The sequence below is a fragment of the Antechinus flavipes genome, chromosome 4 (genome assembly GCF_016432865.1).
Source record: "Antechinus flavipes isolate AdamAnt ecotype Samford, QLD, Australia chromosome 4, AdamAnt_v2, whole genome shotgun sequence".
NCBI classification, from domain to species: Eukaryota; Metazoa; Chordata; class Mammalia; order Dasyuromorphia; family Dasyuridae; genus Antechinus; species Antechinus flavipes.
This window is the reverse complement of record NC_067401.1, coordinates 18,575,928-18,597,119: the sequence shown is the minus strand read 5'-3', so window position 1 is coordinate 18,597,119 and position 21,192 is coordinate 18,575,928. Positions and strand designations below refer to the sequence as shown.

Here is a 21,192-nt window from a genome sequence, read left to right as displayed (position 1 = left end):
GAGCCCCCCTGCTTCCCGCAGCCATGACAGCGGTTAGAGGGGCGCCCAGAGAACCGAGCTCCTCCGGACAGCGGGGCTCACGAACTGGCCAGTTTGCCATTCCCGCCGTTTTCTGGGCCAGGGACCGGGGCTCCGGGGGGCTGGGTCTTGCCTGGGTCACGGGGCTCGTGAGGTTGGGTCCCCCCCCCCGCAGAAAGTAACCAGTGCATTCAGTGGAAGCTTGGGCCACTTCCAATAACGGCCATCGGCAACGTGACAGCTCCCTGACGGCCGGGCTCATGGGGGGCACCGGGGCTTCCTGGCCCGAAGGCCATTCTCTGCTCGCTCCCCCCTCCCCGGAGCGCCCGTCTAACACCTGGAGGACAAGTCACCAGGTCCTGACCCCAATCATTCTAGCGCTGCCCCGGGTGGTCGGTAGGGCAGCCATCTGGGGTCTCCCCATCTCTGACAATGGCCTGGCTCGTCCCCAGCTGTTGTCTAGGCTCCAGGAGAGCTTCCCCTCCTCCCCACCCTCAGCTTTTCTACTCATGGGGCTGGGGGGGGGGGCGCTCCCAATTTATCTGGCAAAGGTTGATGCTGAAATTCCCGCCTCTTCTCTGAAGGCCCCTCCCCCTCCGCCCCCAGAGGTGGACAAGGCCGGGTGCAACAGGAAGTGCCCTCCCTCACCCCCCCCCACACACACTAGGTGGGGAACAGCTGACCACACCTGCCCCCAGAACATGCTCACATACACTCCCCCCGGTGTCTGTCCCCCAACCCCAACCAGAGAATCATGAACACACTTTCGGAAAAAACGAGTTAGTGTGTGAAAGGCATGGATGAATTTTATTTATTACCCTATATCTACAATTTAATTTGAGGTAAAATATAAGCAACACATTAAAAGGTCTATTCTGCTACCATGTCATATAATTTTCCATTGTGAATATTGTGGCAAAGCTAATGAAAACTCTAAACCATCACATTTTCTAGCTTTTCATAGAGCTGGTATCATACAATTTTTGTTTGTGAAATTTCAACACATTTAAAGTTTCTCCTACAAAGTGTGGGGAAGGTATCAGAGGATGCGTAATTAGCTTCTAAACCTCTTAGACATGACACTGAAGCCCCTCTTTAACGCTGCTTCGGCGGCAACCTTTGGGAGAAGACAGCAAGGCGGGCGAGCTGGTTCTCATGGGGCTCCCGAGGGCGAGACCCCACCCAAGCTGAACAGCCCTCCCCCCACGCCACTCAATCCCAGCCGTAGCAGGTCACGCTCCAGGGAGGCTCCAGCGCTTAACTTAGCTTGCCCAAATTTCCATACCTGATTTAACTGTGCTACTATTCGGATACATCATGCACTCTTTATTTGGACAAAAATAAGTAAAATGGGAAGAGGGCTCATTGTTATCCACACACTGAGATACTGACCTCTCACTAACTGTCAGGTGAACCAGATGGCTTTATTTATGAAAAACATGAACCGTGATAGATAGCGTAGGAAAAAGTCCAGTCAAATATACATATACTATTGTCCACTCAGCCGTTAAAGGAGAAATGGGAACCAAAAATCAGTGAAATGATTTTTCAAATAGAAAAACTAAAGAACTGAACGATCGTCGGAAGGCGTTTTCTTCACTGCAAAGCGGAGATGGATCCAGCTGGAGAGATCTTCCCGTGGCTGGAAAACGACACCATTTCTCAAGTCTGTGCTGATTACGTAAAAAAAAAACAAAAACAAAACAAAAAAAAAAAACAAAAACAAAAACAAAAACAAAAACAAAAAACAAACAAAAAAAAAAAACCGATGAGATTCTTCCGGTCCTTTTTCCAGCACTGCTGCAAAATCCTTAGAATAGATTCCAAAGTAAACCAGCCATTCCAAATCTACAGTCACTCTGCTCTTTAATTCAATTCACAGAACTGCTGAAAAAGTAGACATTTCTATCTAAAAGTAGAAAAAAAGGTTTGTATAGAAGGTAATTCTGTTATACAATTATATTACACAGCTTCGGCTGTAACAGTTCCGGCAAGCTCTTCTCAACCACTGATACTTTTAAGCTAGAGAGGGAATAAAAAAAAATCTATTAACTTAATTTCAGGAATTTCACCTTCATCAAGATGACAGTTTGAAGCGAGCCTGAGACTGTCTTGTTTATCACGGCCATTTCAAGCTTAAATCGGGTCCGAGACACAGATAGATGCTCGGCAAATGCCAACTAAATCCCTAAATCACTTTTTATTAATTACACCAAGGCCCAATACTTTCAAGAACCATCCCCCAAAATAATTAAAACTACAGGATAAAACACCGGCCTCCTGTGTTCCTAGCCAGCACTGATGGGGAGGGTGGACCCAGGCCATCCTAGCTCTGAATATGACTTATCATCTTGTGGAGTCGTTGAACTTTTATTTGGGAAGGGGAGAAGATGCGGTTACATTTCTGTAAGCACTCGCCAACTTAGCGGAATCCAAGCAGAGTCCACTGTGACTCCCCAATCATTTATTGGAAAAGCCACAATTATTCCTTTCATCCCAGAAAAGCAGCTTCCCCAGAACTGCATTACCGGTGTTTTGGCTTAGCCATTCGACCTACTTAGGCCTACCTACCTCTCCCTTCTTTCCATCTCCCTTACAAGGGGAAGCGGTCAACCCTGCCCTGGGGTCCAGCCACATACAGACACCGTAAGGCCACGTGTCTGTGTTTCAGGCACGTTCTAAGTGAGACTCCAGCTGTACTGGACCGGTCTCCAAAAGGCCATGGGCACGCCCTCTGAGAGCACCCCCAGCCAAAGGCTTTTTCATCCCACACATAACAAGTCATTTACCCTAGGAATGAAGAGGTCTACCACGTTGGATCTGGTTCCTGTTTGATCTGAGAACTTCCTTCCGTTTCCTTTATATCTACTAAAAGAAGAAAACTATAGTTACTTGAATAATGTCAGGAAAAGACAGTGTAATAAATCAGCCCACCCAACACAATAAGCACTTAATTTCAAGATATAACATAAAAAATGTCAATATGCTCAAAAGTCGTATCATCATCAAGGAAATAACTGCATTTCTGTGGCAATACAATCAACTTATCTTGCTTTGAATGTTTATTTATAGAAAAAATGTTCTGGATATAGAAATTCACTGTCCAACTAGTGCCAGAGTTTTTTGCTTTTACAGCTCATTTAGGATCCCTAAAATTTTTCAAAGATAAAAGGGCCCAAATGAAATTACACAACCCTCCAGGAATCTTAGAAAATTTTATAAAATGTAATTTGTACAAACAAATAATCTTCATGCAGAAACAAGAGAACAACGCAGTCATTTGATTCTACTTAAATATCTCTCCCCCAAAGACAACACCCAATCCTCTTTTACTAATTAAGAGAGGGCACAAATTCCCTTCCTTATAACCCTGAATACCTTCTGTCACAGGAACCTCCAATTGGGCTGGATCAGCTGATTCTACATGGAAAAAAGAAACAATTTTTTTCCTAATGTCTTTAAAGGTGATTTTACAATAGCTATTGGATAAGAAGTCATGCATGATACAGCAGATTGTAGTGCCTTTACAAAGATGCACTCATAGCTAAAAACAGGCGGGACAGAGCACCCTTCTCTCCTTCATAAGAACTTCTCAGCATCATAATGTACCATATAACCACCAAGCCCTACATGGAAACCTCACTGCATTGGTCACCACTGAGAAAGCAATGGGGAGCATGGAGAAAATGTGACCAACTGGTTTGTTTCCAACACTCGGTCCCAATCTGCACGTAGCCCCACCACTGCCTGTCCTAATGGACACTAAAAAACATGCACCCCACTCAGTCCTGTCCCTTTCCCACCACATCTCCCCCACGTTTTGCAGCTTCTCGCTGGGGACCCCCACGCCGCGACTGCTACAACTTTAGGCCAGTTCACTAGCATACAAGTGTCTGAAAAAGTCTCTCCTGGACACCCAGACTAACACCCAAACTTTGGGAGCTGATTTCAAGAAGCAAACTGACACCATCTGCTCTCGGCTGGGGCGGAGAGGAGGAGGGGAGGGCTGGATTTCAGACGGTCTTGGCAGATATAATGGCTTATGTTGCTGCACATACCTTGTATTACTGGGCCTTCGGATTCGGTTTGATCAACCAACTCTGAGAAAATAAGTGACACGGCTGGATGAGTTTAAAAGAGCAATCATCTTCAGGGCACAAAACCTGCTCCTAGCTAGTCTCACTTTTGACCTCTTTGGCAGAGGCGTGACATTTATGCAGGCATTCAATGAGCCAAAATGGAAGTGGGGCCCCTGTCCCCACACAGCTGCTTGAAGGCTCTAAGATCTACTGGGATCATTAGAGGTACCGACACGTTTAATGTGAACATGGCCAACTAAACGTTTCCTAAGTAACAACCAGCCACAGATTCAGAACGCACACAATGTCTAACAAATAAGCCACAGCTGTCCATTAGCTTACAAGTTTTTATGAGCTACTGTATTAATCCTAATCATACTGCAGCATTCCAGACTGGTAAGACAGGGCCCAGCATTTTCCATGTGGGTTTGTCTAATCAATTAGACTATTAAATGAGCATCTGATACAAGGAGCTGGCACTGCAGTGTAGATGGGCGGGGACTGCTGAGTCTCGCCCTTCATTCTCTTGCCCCACCCACCCAAGATGAATTTCTGCGTTTTCCCTAGGGTCTTTGCCTAAACTTTTCAGTGATGGTCAAGCTGTCAGACTGGTCTTACCAGTAAAACCCAAGCAATCGGAACACACACACCGTACAGAGGAGGAAGAACTGTTTGGGGGCTAGGGCTTTCAACATCCTAGGGCAGAGCCAGAGGAACCATGACCCAAGGGAAGCGCCCCCACAACGATCCGCTGAAGCCCCAACGCCAACCTCATTAGGATCCTTCCTAGGATCTCATGAAATACTCACGGTTATTAATGACAAGTCCTGGAAAAGGTCTGAAAAAGAGAGGCACGGTGCTTTAGGTTTCTTCCTGCAGGCTTGACCATATCCCAACTCCATTTACTCAAGCAGCAGCCATCACTGCCTGACACCGCTCCCTGCCTCCCCTCCACTACTGATCCCAATCCAAAGTCAGAGTCAGCCCCCTGATCGCTTCCGTCCCATGAGCACAACCATCGTTTATTTCTGGCACCCACAGGGAGTACCTCAAATCATCTTCCTCAAACCTGGGGGCTGACATCAGAGATTAGTAGGGAAGTTAGTGCACAAAGGCAGGCCCAACAATCAGAAGTCCCGGCTCCAGGCCTTACTCTGAGAGTCATTTTGAGGACAAAAGCCAAGTTACTACAGATCTAAGGGGAAAAGTAGGATAATGTGTGTGCTTCCCAGGGACAGGCCAGATGGAGGCAATTCAGCCATGGGTCTGGACAGCCTAGAAGAGGGTCAGAATGTGGTGGGGGGAATAAAACACAAAGATGGGAGCAGCCGGACGAAGGAATGAAGATTCAAACAGATTTTGCAGGGCTCAATCCCACAGAATGATAGATGTCTTTAAATATGTCAAGAACTATTCATGTGGAAGAGAGAGAAGGCCTAAGGTCGGACTGGGAATATTGGGGATGGAGAGGGAAAGTCGGGAAAAACCTGGTCATAATGAGAGCTGCCCCCAAATAGAACATGGGACCCATCTCATTGGAGATCACCAATCAGAATCTTAAAATCCATTTTGGGGGCAGATTGTAAAATAAAATTCTTTTCAGAATTGCCAAAATTCTTGGGAATAAATTAGGCCATGGCCAGTGATACTCCTTCCAACGTTCAATTCTGTGATTCTAGTCACTTCCCATTCCTCTTTCTTTAGATACTTAAGACAAGGAAGGACTTTGTGAGTTGATAATTACCCAAGACACTCATGAACAATCTAAAGCAAGTGGCTCCCTCAGGTCCCCCAGGTACAATAGGTGGAAGTAGGGAAAGGGTCGGTGGGTGGGGTTAAGGCCCATAGCCACTTATATTCCTGCCAATGGGTCAGGCTGGGCCAATACTGATGGTGTTCAGGAGAATCGGAGTAGGAAAAGGCACAGGATGGCACAGAGCACGCCAATTCTGAGGCCAGCAGACCAGAACGTGTCCCAAGATCTGAAGCCATTGAAACAAGACGCTGTGGCCATAGGGGTTGGGGAGGTTTACAGCCAGCCCTGGCGGCAGCAGCATTTTGCCATAAACCCTCGCCCACCCCCTCTCCCATTCTGCTCAGAGCACCAGATACGAGAGGCTCGCGACTCTTCCCCATAATCCAGATTTCCAGTCGATGCCCCACTAACCCTGTACTGTACTGGCGAGGACAGCTGGTTCAAATCTAGCCCCACTTACCAGCTGGGTGACCCTGGGCAAACCCCTTCTGTCTGTCTGTCTCAGTTTACTCCTTTGTAAAATGAACCGGAGAGGGGACTGGCAAACCATTCCAGTATCTTGCCAAGAAAACCCCAAATGGGGTCAGGAAGAGTCGGACACAAGTGAACAACAAATTATTTGCTGGTCCATCACTCTTCAAAGGCTCAGCTGGTCCCATTGGACCTTCAGAATTATCCTCCTCTCAAATGCTCCCTGCCCCATGAACCCTTGCCTCTCTAGCGAAGCCCCGTTCCCCTGAGGCCCTCTTAGACATTCCCAGGCACCTTCTCCCAGGAGCCCTTTCCTCCGCCACAGCAGGGGCTGCTTTGTGGAAGAGTCTCTTATCTGCCATATATTTCCCTGGACTAAAAGTTCCATGCGAAGGAGCCGACCCTAATCTGCATTTTCTATCTGCCTCAGGCTCTGCAATGAGGGGAGCAGAAAAAATTAACTTCATTAAAGCTTCTGCGCTTGGCGAAGATGCCCTGTGCCTTCCAAGGGGTCAGCTTCCCTCAACTTCCCTGAAGCAGAAAGTTTTGCTGGCAGAACTCACCACTCCCTGTGGATCCTCCTTAGGACAGTTACCAGAGTTCTCTAGGAAACTTACCTAATGACAGTGAATTTGATAAATTCTGCTGAATCTAGGATCCTTCTCATGGAGCTGATTTCCAGGTAGCTGGGGGCTTTGAAGGCAACCCCAGGAGGCATCCCATCGACAACCACACAGCCAGGATTGATGGTTATCTTCCTGTATGGGACTTTCACAGGAAAGCCCATGCCAATTGCTTCACCTGGGACAGAGCACACAGAAAGCTTTTACAATCTCAAAATAAATTTATCCAGCTTTTTCCATCAAGAAATCACCTTCAATTTTCAGTCAGATTTTTAAAGACCATGACATGTCACTGAAGTAAGACCCTCCAATTTGTATAGTTGTATATTTATATGCCAAAGACTTAACTGAGATATTACAGAGTGAAGCTTTGGTGACTAAAGAGAGGGTCTTGCTGGTGCAGTGGAGAGGACATGGGCCTGGAGGTCAAATCCAACCTCAAGTGGCCCTGAAAACCCCCCAACTCTGCCTGCTTTATTCCCCTCAATTACAAAATGGAGACAAGGGCTGCAACCACCTCCCAGGGTTACTGCTAGGATTAAATGAGGTGTTTGTAAATCAATGCTTTTGGAAGGAAAGAGTCACTAATCCCTCCCTTCATCCTCCCCAAGAGCAGCCTGGATTAGGGAAGACCCAGGAGCCTTGGGCCCATTAGATCAATCCCACAGGCACCCTCACCAACCTGGTTCCTTCTAGCAAAGACTCACCAAATTTGCGGCTAAAGAGATCATTCACTTGTTCCCGCAGCTGCCGGGCCTTTTCCACTTTTGATAGTCTTTCACTCTCATCATCTAGAAAGATTTTAAAGGAAAATTCAAAGCCATTAATGCACACTTCTTCACAGAAAGAGTTTGGGCCAGGGTGAGACGTTCCGATTCGCTCTCTACTTCACAGTCCACCCTGCTCCAGGACTCCACTAGTGGCAAGTCCAGCTGGGCATGAAGTATAAGTTATGCTGAACAGGCTACTTGAAAAGCCCTGTAGGCTGCAGCACTGCCCCCAACCGCGGGAGACCTAACAGCATAAATGAGTCTCACTAGGAGCTAACCGCTGCCCAAGCCATCATACCTGGAATTGTCACCTGGATGATGTTGAGGTCTTCCACCCCTGCAGCTGTGGTGGTGACATTGGCTGAATTCATTTTTCCTTAAAAGAGAGACTTCGCGTTAGACCAGGGCAGGGGCGGGCACCTTCACCCCAAGCTCCCCTCCTCGGGCCAGCTCTCCCTGTCCAGACCATTCAAGATGGCACAGAAGGAAAAAGGGCCTTCCTTTTTTGTCTCTCACTTGACCAAGAAGATCAGTGTGCATGGAAGTACTTACTGAAGTGATAGATGAAAATGACACTTTCCAATTCTAGAGAATGAGGATTTCTCATTTTGATTCCATCTCATTTTATCAAAGACTGAACCTCCACAAGGTCCCACCCTGAAGCCTCACCCTGCTCTGGAGGGGACCCTGGACTCCAGAAAGCCATATGAAGTTTTGGCAGCTTCTGCCCCACTGCCACAACTCAAGCCTTGGTCCAAGCAAACAGACTCTTGCCCCTTTTCCAAAGATCACGTGAGGGACACCTGGAGAAGCCCACTCATCCTCAGAAGGCCAGCCCCATGGCAATCCATGGAACAAACAAGATCCAAAGGTCCCTCGGTCCTGTGCAGCCCCTTCCCTAAGGCTTCTGCAGTAAGAATACTGAAAGCAGCAGAAAGAGGGAGGGGTTGCTAAGGCCCCTGGCGCTTTAAAACTGCAACAATTTAACATGACGGTTGGCGCCCTGATCTGTGCCCGGCGATGACAATTGACCACACTAGAGGAACTCAACCTAAGTCTTCGATGCCATTTCCTGATAAACCAAAACACAGAAGGAAGCTGCAGAAAAAGGCTGGCTCACAGGCTCTCCAGGGAAAGAAGAGAGGAAGTCAGCCTGATCCGGAGCCCCAAGATAACAGGAAACATCCCTTTGTGGAGCCCTGGCTCCTTTCCCACTGTCCTCGGGGCTCCTAAGCTCATGCTGATTTTTTTTAAAGAAGTCCACGGAAAACAAAATGGCCACCTGTGTACCCCACAGGGTAAAGAACCTGGTAAGTACCTCCAAATGAAATCACTAAGATCGCTGTTACTAGTGACATCTACGCAAATGGCAAAAGCAGACCAGGTGAGAGCAGTGAAAACTACAGAGCAGAAATGGAGCATGAGAGGCCAAGGAGGGTGGACCAGACAGACGCCTCACACGTGCTCATCAGGAAAGAGCCAGGAGGTACATGGACACTTCTGAATCAGTTTTTTTTTTTTTTTTTAATGACAGGATATGACTTCTTACTACTGTGGGAGTTTTTCCTTAATTAGCCGTACACATAATCAATCACCACTGTTAGAATAAAGATAAAAATATAGAGCAAAAAGAAATAAAAAAGGAGAAAAAGGAATTAAAAACCTCCAAGCTACTGACAATACAAAAACAGGAATGGTAGGAATGCCAAAGATATTATTACAACTGTGCCCACAAGCTTATCCAATATAAATCTACTGCTCTTAACAAGGCAGACCAAGTGAACCTTACAAAATCCCACACTTCAAACGGCAGCCGAGAAATAGGAGCAGCCAAAGGTGACGCTGTTTTTGCATGTGGACTTGATTATAAAACCTTACACAGAAGGAAAGTATCAAAGATCACGAGCAATAGATACTCATAAAACAGTGAGAAGCAGGAGAGGGAAAAACCAGTTTAGGGGGGAAAAAAAAAGACTGGGAAGAGACCAAACAAATAAGCAAAGCCATTTTAAGGGCATTTCAGGATGAAACTGGAAAGAGGACAAAAAAGAGACCAAAGACAGAAAATGGCTACAAAGATTTCTGTATAACAAACAAGGGAGAGCAAAGTCACCATGTTTGGACTGTTGAATACCACCCTTTTGGATGTGGTTTTAGAGGATGCATAAATGGCACTGAAGGAAGGAAAGAGAGAAGCCGCTGGATTAGGCCATATACACACAAAGGGGCTCCTGGCTGGAGGCCACATCATTCTGAAGGATCCCTTCTGGAATTATCTGAAGGTGGAGAAGATTCACTAAAGGTGTAGAAAAAAGCCCAAAAGACAATCTTTTTATCTATTCCCCCAACTCTATACAATGGCTGTGAGATTGATAATCTATGCACAAACATACATAGCAAGGGTGTGCCTGAAGAGAGAATTAAAAAGGGAATAATCAGAATTTTGCAGACAGTATTCTACAGCAGACCTTATTCCTACCATTACAAAATAAGCTAAAAAGAGATAAAGAATATTAAAAATCCCACTGGGCTATTTGCTGTCTAAAAAAGCATTTGTCTGAGTAGAGCAAAATGACACCTTAAAAGCTCTCCTCCAATAAGGCGACTCTCGTGTCAAAATTAGTCAAGATTCTTTAAAGGATAACAGAGATAACCCTGTTTGACCCCCTGATCCTTTTCTCAAGTGAAGCATGAAAGAGGGAGATGTATGCTCGCCAAAGGTGTTCACCAGTGTTATGGAGGAGATCCAGCGCAGAGTCCGAAGTCAAAGAGGGATTCCCTATAGATGGTGAAGTCCTCCAGATTGGTCCTTTTTGTGGGTGACATTGTGGAGATTTCATCAAGCCCGAGAACACTGCAGAGCCTCCTAAATGAGATCCAGAATCACTCGAAAGAATTTGGCCTAACCATCCACATAAGAAAAACCAAGTGGATGAAGAATTGACGATTATCTAAACTATATTATGCAGCTGAGTGGAGAACTGTTAGAACTCATCTCATACTTCTCTATTTTAGGAACACAGATATACATGGACATATATATTGGCAGACACCACAAATGGACATCGAGCTGGACTGAGAACCGAGTGACAGGAGAGCAGGCGGGATTGCCTTTGGAAAACTGCAGCTGTTTTAATGCAGCCATACTTCTCCTTGAAACAAAGGCCTGTGACTTTAATACCCATATTCTGTGGCATGGCTACACGTCGTGCAGAGAACATTACGGTCTCCCAAGAAGTGGAGCTGAGAATCCCTCCAAGGCAACGGAGAGGCCCTCGGGAGGCGTGAGCAGGCTGCAGGACACCCCAAACAAGGCATTGTGATGGAGAGGGGGCATACAGGATGTCAACAAAGAAACCCAAGACTCAGAGACAGGAGGGGCTGCTCATATGGCTGGAGCAAAGAATAGGGGACAGCCCATGTCTTTTACCCATATGCTCACCAAGTCAAAAGAGGCAGAGGAAGGCCCCAGAAGGGTGGGCAGAAACAGCCCTTGGGGGAAGGACCGCATGGAATGGGCAGACCCTAAGGAAGTGTGATCTGTTTCAAGGGAGGGAGTTCCCTGATCACTAGGATCACAGATCCATCCGAAAAGGACTTTTAATCAGAATCTCTGTAACCTGGATTGATAACAAACTCATCAAATGTTCTTCCTTGGATTATACTTACTTGGAGGGCTTTTGGAAGTGCTTTCTTTAATGGCAGTTTCAAACATCTCAGGCCTAGAGATGGAGGTAAGAGGCAATTTTCATTAGTAACATGACACTGAAATGACCCAAACAGCAGCAAATTTTAACCCAAGGAATTCCATGTTCCAAAGACTCAAAATACACACGACATCTTTCCCGCTGGTCATACAACTCAATTATCTCTAGTAGTGAAAGACTAGGGATATTATGCATAAGTGAAACCTAAAATTTAGTAGTTCAAATTTTCAATTCTTTCAAAGTCCTCTCTCCTCGATCACACAACCAACAAATTAGTTAAATAAGCATTATGATTTCTCTCCTATGTCCAATGTTAATGTACCTTCAAATCTTCAGCAAGAATTCTTGCAAAGGGGCACAATTAAAACAGACCTGACTGCCCAATCTGAATTCTAAATTGTTTAAGGACTGAAGAGATGTTTACCCAAATTAATTTTCCCAAGAAGCAGATACCCAAACTAGATGCCCACAAACAAGGGGCAAAGCCTATGGGAGGAGCCCTCGCCCGTCACTATGGGGAGGAACAACTTATGGGGTATTTAAAGAGTCTCAACCCATCGTTTCCCACTGTCTAAGCCCGACCTCTAGCATCCGACCTAATGTTTTAGAAAGCAGGCTGTATGCCCTACAGGAAGTTAGCCAGAGCACGCCCAGGGGAAGGGGGGCAGGACCAGCCTCACGCCCATACTTTTTAATGATGAACTTGATCTTGGCTTTATTTCTGAGAATCTTCTCCAGTCTTGGAATGCCGAAAGTTGATGGTCGTCGAAACGGCACGCCCTCCGGTAGGCCTTCGACGTAAAAGTCTTCGGGGAAAGATTCAAACAGCGCAAACGGCACCTTCACAGGGTGCTTCAGGCCAAGAGCCTCCCCTGAAAGACAACAGGAATTTGAGCCAAGCCTCGCCACACGGAGCCCAGGCCACCGGGTCACAGTACGTAGAAATGGGGAGAGGGCCTTCTAGACGTTCTGGGGTTACTGAGTAAAGGGCTTCTTTGGGTGGCTGCTCTCCTGAGGTAGTGGCACCTTAGGACATCCTAGGACATTCTACTACTGAAATTCTCAAAAGCCAGGAAAAGCTTACTTAGCTTGAAAACATACTTACCACACTTTTCATTAAAGAGATTTTCCACCTTCTGTTTGAGGTCTGTAATTTTAGCATTCCAGGCCTCTGCGAGAAGTAAAGAGAACAACAGCATCGTTAACACGGCAGCTTCGCTGACCACGGGCAAAAGAGTCAAAAGCATCCAAGAGAATAACAATGTCTTCCAAGGACATTTAGCATTTCTAAAAAAATCTCTGTGTGATACAATCTGGAGCTTTTTCTACTTTCAAGGGCAATAGCAACAAAAGCAGAGGCTTTAGCACAGTCTTCACATGCCATCTCAAACCTCTCAAAGAAAAGGCTATCGTGATACCTTTTATTTTGTGTGTGTGAAACAAGAACAAAAATGAGAAGACTGTCTAGTCCCAGAAGTACGTGGTGTGAATTTAGGTCAAACAGAATTTTTCTAAAGACAAAAGCCCAATTAAGTGATTCTTATTCAAATTTCCTTTCATTTCAGAATTAAAAATTATGAACTCCACAGAAATAACAGAAAAAAAGCTTACCAAATGAAAATTCTCTCCCTCGAGGCTTGAAGGGAGTATTGGAACCATTGGTCTGAGTCGGAGTTCGAACACCTGTAGTTTGTGGCTTATTATTAGGACCTAGAGATGTATAAAGATGATTCACCAAAGGAGTATGATACTAAGGAATAACTGTGAGAGGACGAGGACTAACATACATCATGAACTTTAATAGCACAGTAAAAATACATTTTAATATTGTACTTCTCTCACTGGGGCCTTTACTGCCACAGGCTGTCCTCCAATGTCCCGCTGCCCCCTTGAAGAGAAGGACCTTGCCTTGTCCTTCATCAAAGAGACTCCCTAGCTATGTGGCCCTGGGCAAATCTTGTCCTCTGCCTGCCTCAGTTTTCTCATCTGTAAAATGGGGGTACCAGAGGCCCCTCCTGCCAGCAAACACTCCCAACATGGGCTCGTGGCCCTCCTCCACTTGGCTGATATCACCCAGGAACCCCTCCCATGAACAAGAGGACTCTTTGACAAGGCAAATGGGCCCAAGTGGCTCCAATCCTCTCAGTCCATTCTTCCCTCATCCATCCCTTTATTTCGGAGGGCCCCAGAGTTTTCTGGCTGACTTCCTTCCCTGGCTCTGCTTGGTTCTTCCCCATTAGACTACAGAGGGCAGACAGGCACTTGCCCTTTCCCCGGCCTGTCTCCCCAGGAATAGCACCGTCCCAACATAGAGGAGCTTCTCCCCTGGCCAGCCATCACCTCCCACCTCTCCTCGCACCCGCTCCCTTCTGCCTTTAACGACCTCTAGGGTCAGCTACTGGCCTCAAATGCTAAACGCAGGGAACAGGGACTCAGGGCTTCTGCAAAATAGAAAGATGAGACGATTCCTGGACACTCTGAGGTCCAGTCCAGTAAAGGGCAGTTGGATGCATTAGGATGGAAGAGGCTGAAGGTGGGATCTCGGTGGGCAGCCAAGGACTGCGCACCTTGGGGAAGTATCCAAAGACAGGGGAAGGTCAGGCTGTGGGGGAAGAGGGATAAATGGGGGGCAGGGAAAAAAATGAATTTTCTTGGCAAACAAACTTCTCGACTTAAATTTAAACAAACATTTCTTTTTTTTTTTTTTTTTGCTCAACTACACCCACCACCACTTTCTGCCTAAGTAAGCTAAGTAACCAAAATTGTCCAACTCTTTCAAGTTCTTTTTTCTAAGCCTTTATCTGCTCCTCTTTCCCAATTCTCACTAGAAAAAAAAAAAAAATCACTGAATCACCACGGGTAGAGTTCTCTGAAAATAGCCCTGTACATGCTGGCCCGCTTCGGCCTAAACCCTAGGTCCCCCCCTTTCTCTCCCCAGCAACTTGCATTTCCAACTGAATTATGACCACCATCTAAGAGCAGAAACCCTGGCAGGTGATGGGGCACACTTCACCAACATGCTGGGGGGCATTTCTACAGCCCAGAGCTCCAGCAAGACTTCCTTTCAGCCTAGACTGACACAGTCCAGTCACTCTTGGACTGGCTTTCTCCAAGAGCTCCTCAAAGCCCTGACTTGCTAGGTATACAATTTAGGGAAAGATCACCACCCTCAGAGAGGTCAGCAGGCCTTGCCCCTGGAGGAGAAGAGCCCAGCACCCGGGGGGACAGCCATTCTGCCTCTGCCCTCACTCCCAACATTGCCCTCTCTCTAGGCCAGGTGAGCTGGGCTCAGCCATCCCCCCACCTTGCAGGAGATGTGGGCTCAAGCCCCTGCCCCATCCCCTATCTCTAGGAAGCTCCCAGAGCTCTTCCTAATCAGACACTGCCCAGAAAGGCTGGCCAGCAGCACGCCCTCACCTTCCACGGTCACCTCGATCTCCGGCACCTTGGAGTTGCTGCCAGGGCTCCTCGCTCTCTTGGAGCTCTGCAAGGCTGTAAAGTGGAAGAAGCAGACACTAAGCAGGATGTGACCCACCAGGGATGTGCAGAAAACAGCTTGTGACACCCCCCCCCCCCCCAGGGACATGGAGGAGGCAGCTTGTGACACCCCCCCCCCCCAGGGATGTGAAGGGGGCAGCTTGTGACCCCCCAGGGATGTGCAGAAAACAGCTTGTGACCCCCCCCCCCCAGGGATGTGGAGGAGGCAGCTTGTGACCCCCCCCAGGGATGCGGAGGGGGCGGGCTACTGCAAACAAGGCTTCAGCCGAAGACTGAAAGAAAAAGGGCCTGGTGCAGTCATTGGTCGGGGCCCCAATCCCTAAGGAGGCCTCGGAACCAAGGAGGGCCACTCCCTTACCTTTAGTATTGACTTTACTGGCCATTCCAGGAGGTAAATAGGAAAGAACCAGCTCTGGCCTACAAATGACAAGACAAGGTCAACTCCACCATCCCAACCCAAGCTCACGCCACCAGGGCCATGTCATGAGGCCCCAAGCTGGAACACATGACAGCATTAGGGACTTGCCCCCATTCACACACAGCCAACTGGTAGCCACCTGCACTCCCACTGGCACCTGGCTCCCAGGGCTCTCCCCGGAGCATGCTCACATCACTGAGGGCGGGCCTTCTAAAAGCCCATGTGCAGGCGCCTTCTCAGGGAAAAGCTCCCTTCCCCCCACTTCTCTCTATATGTCCCTGAGATTTCAGAAATGACCAAAATGTGATGTAAATGGAAAGTCTTCAGGGCTTTATATGTTGTAATTCATTTTTCCGCATCGTAATGAGTTTTTGGCCTTATTACTTGTAACAGGATCCATGAAAACACTCCTAGAATTTAGCTTCATACGCTCAAACCACCTACAAAGCATATACAACAAACATTTCTTCTAGCCAGGCCCAGAGCTATCAAGTTCAATGCCGATCACTGCTGAAATGTGAAGGAAGGCTACAATTTCCTAGAATTCTGACAAACAGCTTTCTTTCACCCTTAAAATTCAGAGACCCAGGGTTAAGTAAGCTCTCTCTGGGAATCATTAGTCAATCATTAAACCATCAAAGGCTACCAAGGATAATGGCAATCGTAACAATAATAAAGGTCTGGATTTGGATCATATCTTTCACTCAGTAATTCCAATGTATTCCTGAGAAATCTGTTAAGCTTTCTTGATTAAATAGATAATTCTGGGGAGACAAGGTGACCTCGTGCTCCAACGAGGACACCTGAACAAAGGCTGGATGTCAAGAGCGATGACAAAGGCCCCAGTGACAAGGCAGACCTTTCAGCGGTTATGGCGGCACAGTCTGGGCCTGGACACAGCACGCTTGGCAGAGCAGGCTGTCGGGCACTTACTTTTTAACCACAAACTTGATCTTGTTACTTCCACGGACAATCCTTTCGAGCCGCGGAATTCCAAACCAGGTGGGACTTCGGAAGGGGATTCCTTCTGGCAAGCCTTCCACGTAGAGGAACTCAGGATTGGATTCAAAGACTGGATATGGGACCTTGACGGCCTCAGTAAGTCCAAGAGCTTGAGCTACAAATCGTGGAAGAGAACAATATGCAATGTTTTAGTTCAAGCTTCCCCCCTGTTTTCTTGTACTCACAAATGTTCCTCCAAAATTCCTTATGGTCTATTTAACAAGACAGATATATGGGACCATTTTGCCTCCATTTTTTCTTCACACCAAAAACTATTACTTCTTTCATCTTCCCCTCCCCAAACATATCCAAGCTAGCAAAAATTCACTTTGTGCCCTGTTATTCCTTTGGAGATGTTTTTCTGCTTGCATACTGCAGACCAAACCCAAGCAAAAGCAGAAACATCAAATGAATTTGTTTTAAGTCAGAATTCGATTTTTTTACTTGCAAAACATGACAAAACTGGAAATATGTATAAAAGAATTGCACATATTTAACCCATATCACACTGCTTGCTGTCGTAGGAAAGGGGGAGGAAAGGAGAAAAATCTGAAACAAAAATCTTACTCAAGTGAATGTTGAAAACTAATCAGATATTTGGAAAAACAAAATACTATTGAGTAAAAAAAAAAAAAAGAAAGAAAGAAAGAAAGAAAGAAAATGAGAATCTGAACCTTGACTAAGAGTGGGGGCTTCTCATATTTGCTTAGTCATTATCTGAACGTACCAAATTTCAAATTAAAAATCTCTTCCACCTGCTTTCGTAGTTTAGTAATTCGCACATTCCAATCTTCTTTCACTAAAAAAGCAAAACAAAAAACTAGTTAATGATTTTTTTCTGCTTATTATTATCTTATAACCAAACACACATGGATTTCAAAAGGTCTGATGAGAACTATTTTCTGTGCCTAAAATAAATTTCTGATCATATACTTTGATCCAAAGATATCTGAAAATCAAAATAAGGACAAAACTGAAAGGGAGAAATTAAATAACTTGGGTGAACAACATACAAATACAACCCTCGTTAACGGTCTTACCTGGAGTATTAGTTCGAGGCTGAGTTATTTCCGGTGTGCTATGAGTCAGCAGCTCTGGTCTGTAATTTTAGACACATCAGTAAATTATTTGTGAAAAACAAGAATGAATTTTCAAGGAATACAGCTTCACTATAAAACCTCTTAATGCAACTATATATTAATCACTGACTACAGGGAACACAATGCTAATAAAATAGATCATTTGAAATTTAGGTTAAATTTCCCTTTTCAATCTAATACCCAAGGGCCTGGGAAAGGACAAGAGTTGGGGGCACCTCAAGCCAATAGATTATACATCAATGGAAATGGCCTGAGTATTATAAACAGAAACTCTAGATGCCCCAGCTGAGGCCAGCCTCAGAATGAACCTCTCCATCTCTACTGAGATAGTTCCAAGGTGCTGTGAAGATCACCTCGCTCAGTCCACTCATTTGATAAATGTAGTATCCATAGCTGCCAGCGCAGGAGGCCCATCCCACTACCTAACCCTAACCCTAACTTTGTGATCTGCCCAAGGCTGACCCAGGTCTTCTGATGTCAAAGGTTCTGCTCTTTCATTCAGACCACAATTACTCATCCATCTTTTAAGGGGCAGTCCCGTGCAGCCTTCTTTGAACACCCCTAACCCCTAGCTAAGGAGTTCCCTCCAACCCCATTTTCACAAATTGTATCCCCTCCTACCTTACACTTGGATATTAAACTTATGCCAAAACCTGTATGTACCTGACCTGATAGGCAACAACTTAATATCTGTCTTTGAGGCTCCAACAACTACCAAGACCTGGACACCTGACAAGATTTATTCCTTTGATGATCTCTCTTTTATGAGGGGGAGGGGATGAAGGCAGCTAGGGGTTGTCCAAGATCCCACAGCTACTAAGTGTCTTTGAACTCAGGTCCTGCTGACTCCAGGGCTGATGCTCTAATTCACAGGGCTCATTTTTCAAATGATTTTTCTTTCTAAAGAACTCATTGTTATGTGAAGGGTTTAATATTTGAGACTTTTTCTCATTTTATTGAGAATTTCTTGAGACTCTCTCAATCTCATTTTGATGCACTGCAGTGACACAGCCAGGAAGGACCACAGAGGATCTGAAGGGACTCCCAGCTCCCTTGCCTCAGCCACCACCAGAAGGGAACGCATTTCCTCCATTGGGCATCAGAGAGCAGCTTCCCTTCTGTGTCACATCTGTAACCGCAGCATGGACGTGGACAAGAGCTGGGACCAGCAGCCACTCAAAGTCCCAAAGTTTAAAACTCAAAGGAATGGCTGAGACAGAGCCCAGGGCCACAAACACAAATACACCAAGGGCCTCCCAAGGCCCACAAAATAAAGCTTTTTTTTTTTTTTTTTCCACCCCAGGATTAACTTACCGTTTGATTACAAATTTAATTCTGTTGCCCACTTGAATGATTTTTTCCAGTCTGGGGATCCCATACCAGGATGGGCTTCTAAAAGGAATGTTTTCCGGGAGCCCTTCCACATACAGATCATTAGGATGCGCCTCAAACTTCTGGTAAGGCACAGCCTTGGCTTCAGTACTTCCCAAGGCCTCAGCTGCACAAACAGAGAAAATCAAGAGCGTCTGTCATAAAACCCCTTTAGCAACAGGCAGAATATTCTCACAATGAAAACTAAGTCAATTTGGAAGCTAAGTCTAATGATCACAGTAGTCACCATGCAGACCCTGCAGGGGCATACGGCACCCAGAGACATACTACAAGGGGGACGGTGTTACTGGACTTTCTGTCCCCGGGCCCCCAAAGCTCTCCCTTTTCCACTGTGACCACTGACCTCTCTGGCTTCATCCAACCCGGGACAAGAAGCCTTCCCTGAGCCCTCTTTTAATCATCCATTGTCACGTCTATGCCTTGTCAGTATATGGTAGGTTTCATGTTGTGTCCTTCTCCCCCTCCCTCCACTAGACTAGACTAGAAGCAAAAAAATTCTGGAGAGAAGGATTCTTTTTTGCTGAGGCAACTGGGGTTAAGTGACTTGCCCAGGGTGACACAGCTAGGACGTATTCAGTGTTTGAGGTCAGATTTAAACTCAGGTCCTCCTGACTTCAGGGCTGGTGCTCTACCTACTGATTCCTTTTTGTCTTTCATAATATTCCTAATGTTTAGCATATGGCAGGAACTTGACCAACTCCTAAATCTGATGGAGTGCAGATACTGGAAAAGCCACTGTTTAATTCCCCAAACTTTCTCAATTTGTTGATTTAATCTGAACATGATTTTCAAGTTTCAAAAAAAAATTCAGACATTATATGAGAGGTATTGTTCTGTAACTAGTGTTTCTACAAAGCATTAAGGCAAAGAAACTAAATTAATAGAAATGACAGAAATGGATAGATTTCTCTCTCTCTCTCTCTCTTTTTTTTTTGGGGGGGGGGGGTTCACAAGATCGCTAACCCTTCCTATGAAATTCCTTTTAGGCAGAATCTAACCCACAGCTTCGTGCTTACCAAATTTTTTGCAGAACAGCTGATCTACCATCTTTCTTAATTTGGTGATTCTGGCGTACCATTCTTCTTTCACTACAACAGTAACAAGGACAAAAAGACAATCATGGAATTGTTTGTTTTTAAAAATGATGGAAACTTTATTTATTGGAGGCATCATTTTTAAGCTATCTCAGGCCACAACAATTTATCCTGGGTTATATGATGCTCTTAGAGTAAATATTCTTTAGAAAATGACACTTCACAACAACCACTGAAAACCCACCAAAGTGATACAACCCACAAAAATGATCATCTAATACTCCTGGAAAAGTCCTTCCAATTAACTGTATAGCTTAGAACCCAATGCTCATGAAACATCAGAGAGTAAACAACTCCAGGGTTGCTTATTTTCCCCAAAATGAGCACATTCCTTTGCCAGGCACTATCTTGCTGAAGCAACCAGGAAAGCTCTTCCAGGAGAGGGGGGGAGAGGGGTTCTTAATTCATTAAGCTGAAGAAAAGGGCTACTCCAAATGACTTCACTCCGCTCACTCATCAACTGATTCCTTTCACTTTTGTCAATTTTTACCTTCCTAAGAAACCAGTAACAACAATAATAAACAACCTTCTTCTTAATAAGAGCAGCTGAGGTGTCCACAGCACTTCATAGGTGACAGGTATTGCTCCTACATGGCATCTCACTGGAAATTCACCCCTACTTCCCCAAAGATAACACCATTACTCACAATTATAGCTAAAAACCGGAGGGTCAGAGCAGTGATCAGATCTGTCCCAGGTCATACAGACTGGGGAATGGGACAGAAATTTCTGACTGACTTGTGTCCTGTACTCTACTCCCTAACATGTGGCTTCCAGACACTGAACATCCATTTCACTCTGGAACAAGCAGATGCTAAAGCAACTCAACCAGGACGAGCTAGGAACTGGCATTGCCTAGATCCTAGAGATGGAAAAGATCAAGCTGAGACCCTTTCAAAGGACTCAGTTCCTAAGTAGTTAATCTTATTAGTCAATGAGTTAACCAGCTCAGCAACCACCTTTGGAAAAAACAATCAACTCCTTGAGTGCAGTTTCCAACAGGCAGAAGTACTGGCGGGATGAGGAGGCAGGGATGCTCCGCCAGCCACCTCCCTTACTCACTGGTCATGGCTCTCAAAGCTCAAAGAACGCCTTGCCTCTTGTTTGCCTCTTGTTCCCCTCTTCTTCATGGGAACCATCATTCTTTTACATTTGGGTGGCCACTCACTGCCCACTCACTTCACAGTACTAGGGCCAACCCTGCTGGAGGCACCATCTTGTCACTGTCACCAGAACCAACCAGGTCGTTTTCCTTTCCTCCTGC

The 21,192-nt window shown here is 45.9% G+C and overlaps 1 protein-coding gene across 18 annotated transcripts in view; it reads right to left on the bottom strand.

Moving 5' to 3' along the window:
• Positions 1-798: 798 nt before the first annotated feature.
• Positions 799-21,192, bottom strand: part of GTF2I (general transcription factor IIi) — an 86,436-nt gene continuing 66,042 nt past the window's right edge. For 6 of the 18 annotated variants that reach the window (XM_051991976.1, XM_051991971.1, XM_051991979.1 and 3 more), the window contains 20 exons: positions 19,851-19,922; positions 18,757-18,940; positions 17,383-17,441; positions 17,070-17,141; positions 16,274-16,457; positions 15,281-15,339; positions 14,842-14,916; positions 13,036-13,134; positions 12,530-12,595; positions 12,113-12,296; positions 11,387-11,439; positions 10,446-10,583; positions 8,016-8,093; positions 7,655-7,738; positions 6,942-7,125; positions 4,907-4,935; positions 4,077-4,118; positions 3,397-3,438; positions 2,808-2,886; positions 799-1,691 (listed from right to left, as the gene is read on the bottom strand). In XM_051991976.1, the coding sequence (XP_051847936.1) occupies positions 2,825-2,886; positions 3,397-3,438; positions 4,077-4,118; positions 4,907-4,935; positions 6,942-7,125; positions 7,655-7,738; positions 8,016-8,093; positions 10,446-10,583; positions 11,387-11,439; positions 12,113-12,296; positions 12,530-12,595; positions 13,036-13,134; positions 14,842-14,916; positions 15,281-15,339; positions 16,274-16,457; positions 17,070-17,141; positions 17,383-17,441; positions 18,757-18,940; positions 19,851-19,922 (1,766 nt within the window). In that variant the 3' untranslated portion in view covers positions 799-1,691; positions 2,808-2,824. Of the gene's footprint in view, positions 1,692-1,867; positions 2,041-2,807; positions 2,887-3,396; positions 3,439-4,076; positions 4,119-4,906; positions 4,936-6,941; positions 7,126-7,654; positions 7,739-8,015; positions 8,094-10,445; positions 10,584-11,386; positions 11,440-12,112; positions 12,297-12,529; positions 12,596-13,035; positions 13,135-14,841; positions 14,917-15,280; positions 15,340-16,273; positions 16,458-17,069; positions 17,142-17,382; positions 17,442-18,756; positions 18,941-19,850; positions 19,923-21,192 lie in introns of those variants that run through there. The other 12 variants (XM_051991983.1, XM_051991984.1, XM_051991986.1 and 9 more) reach the window with 7 other exon arrangements.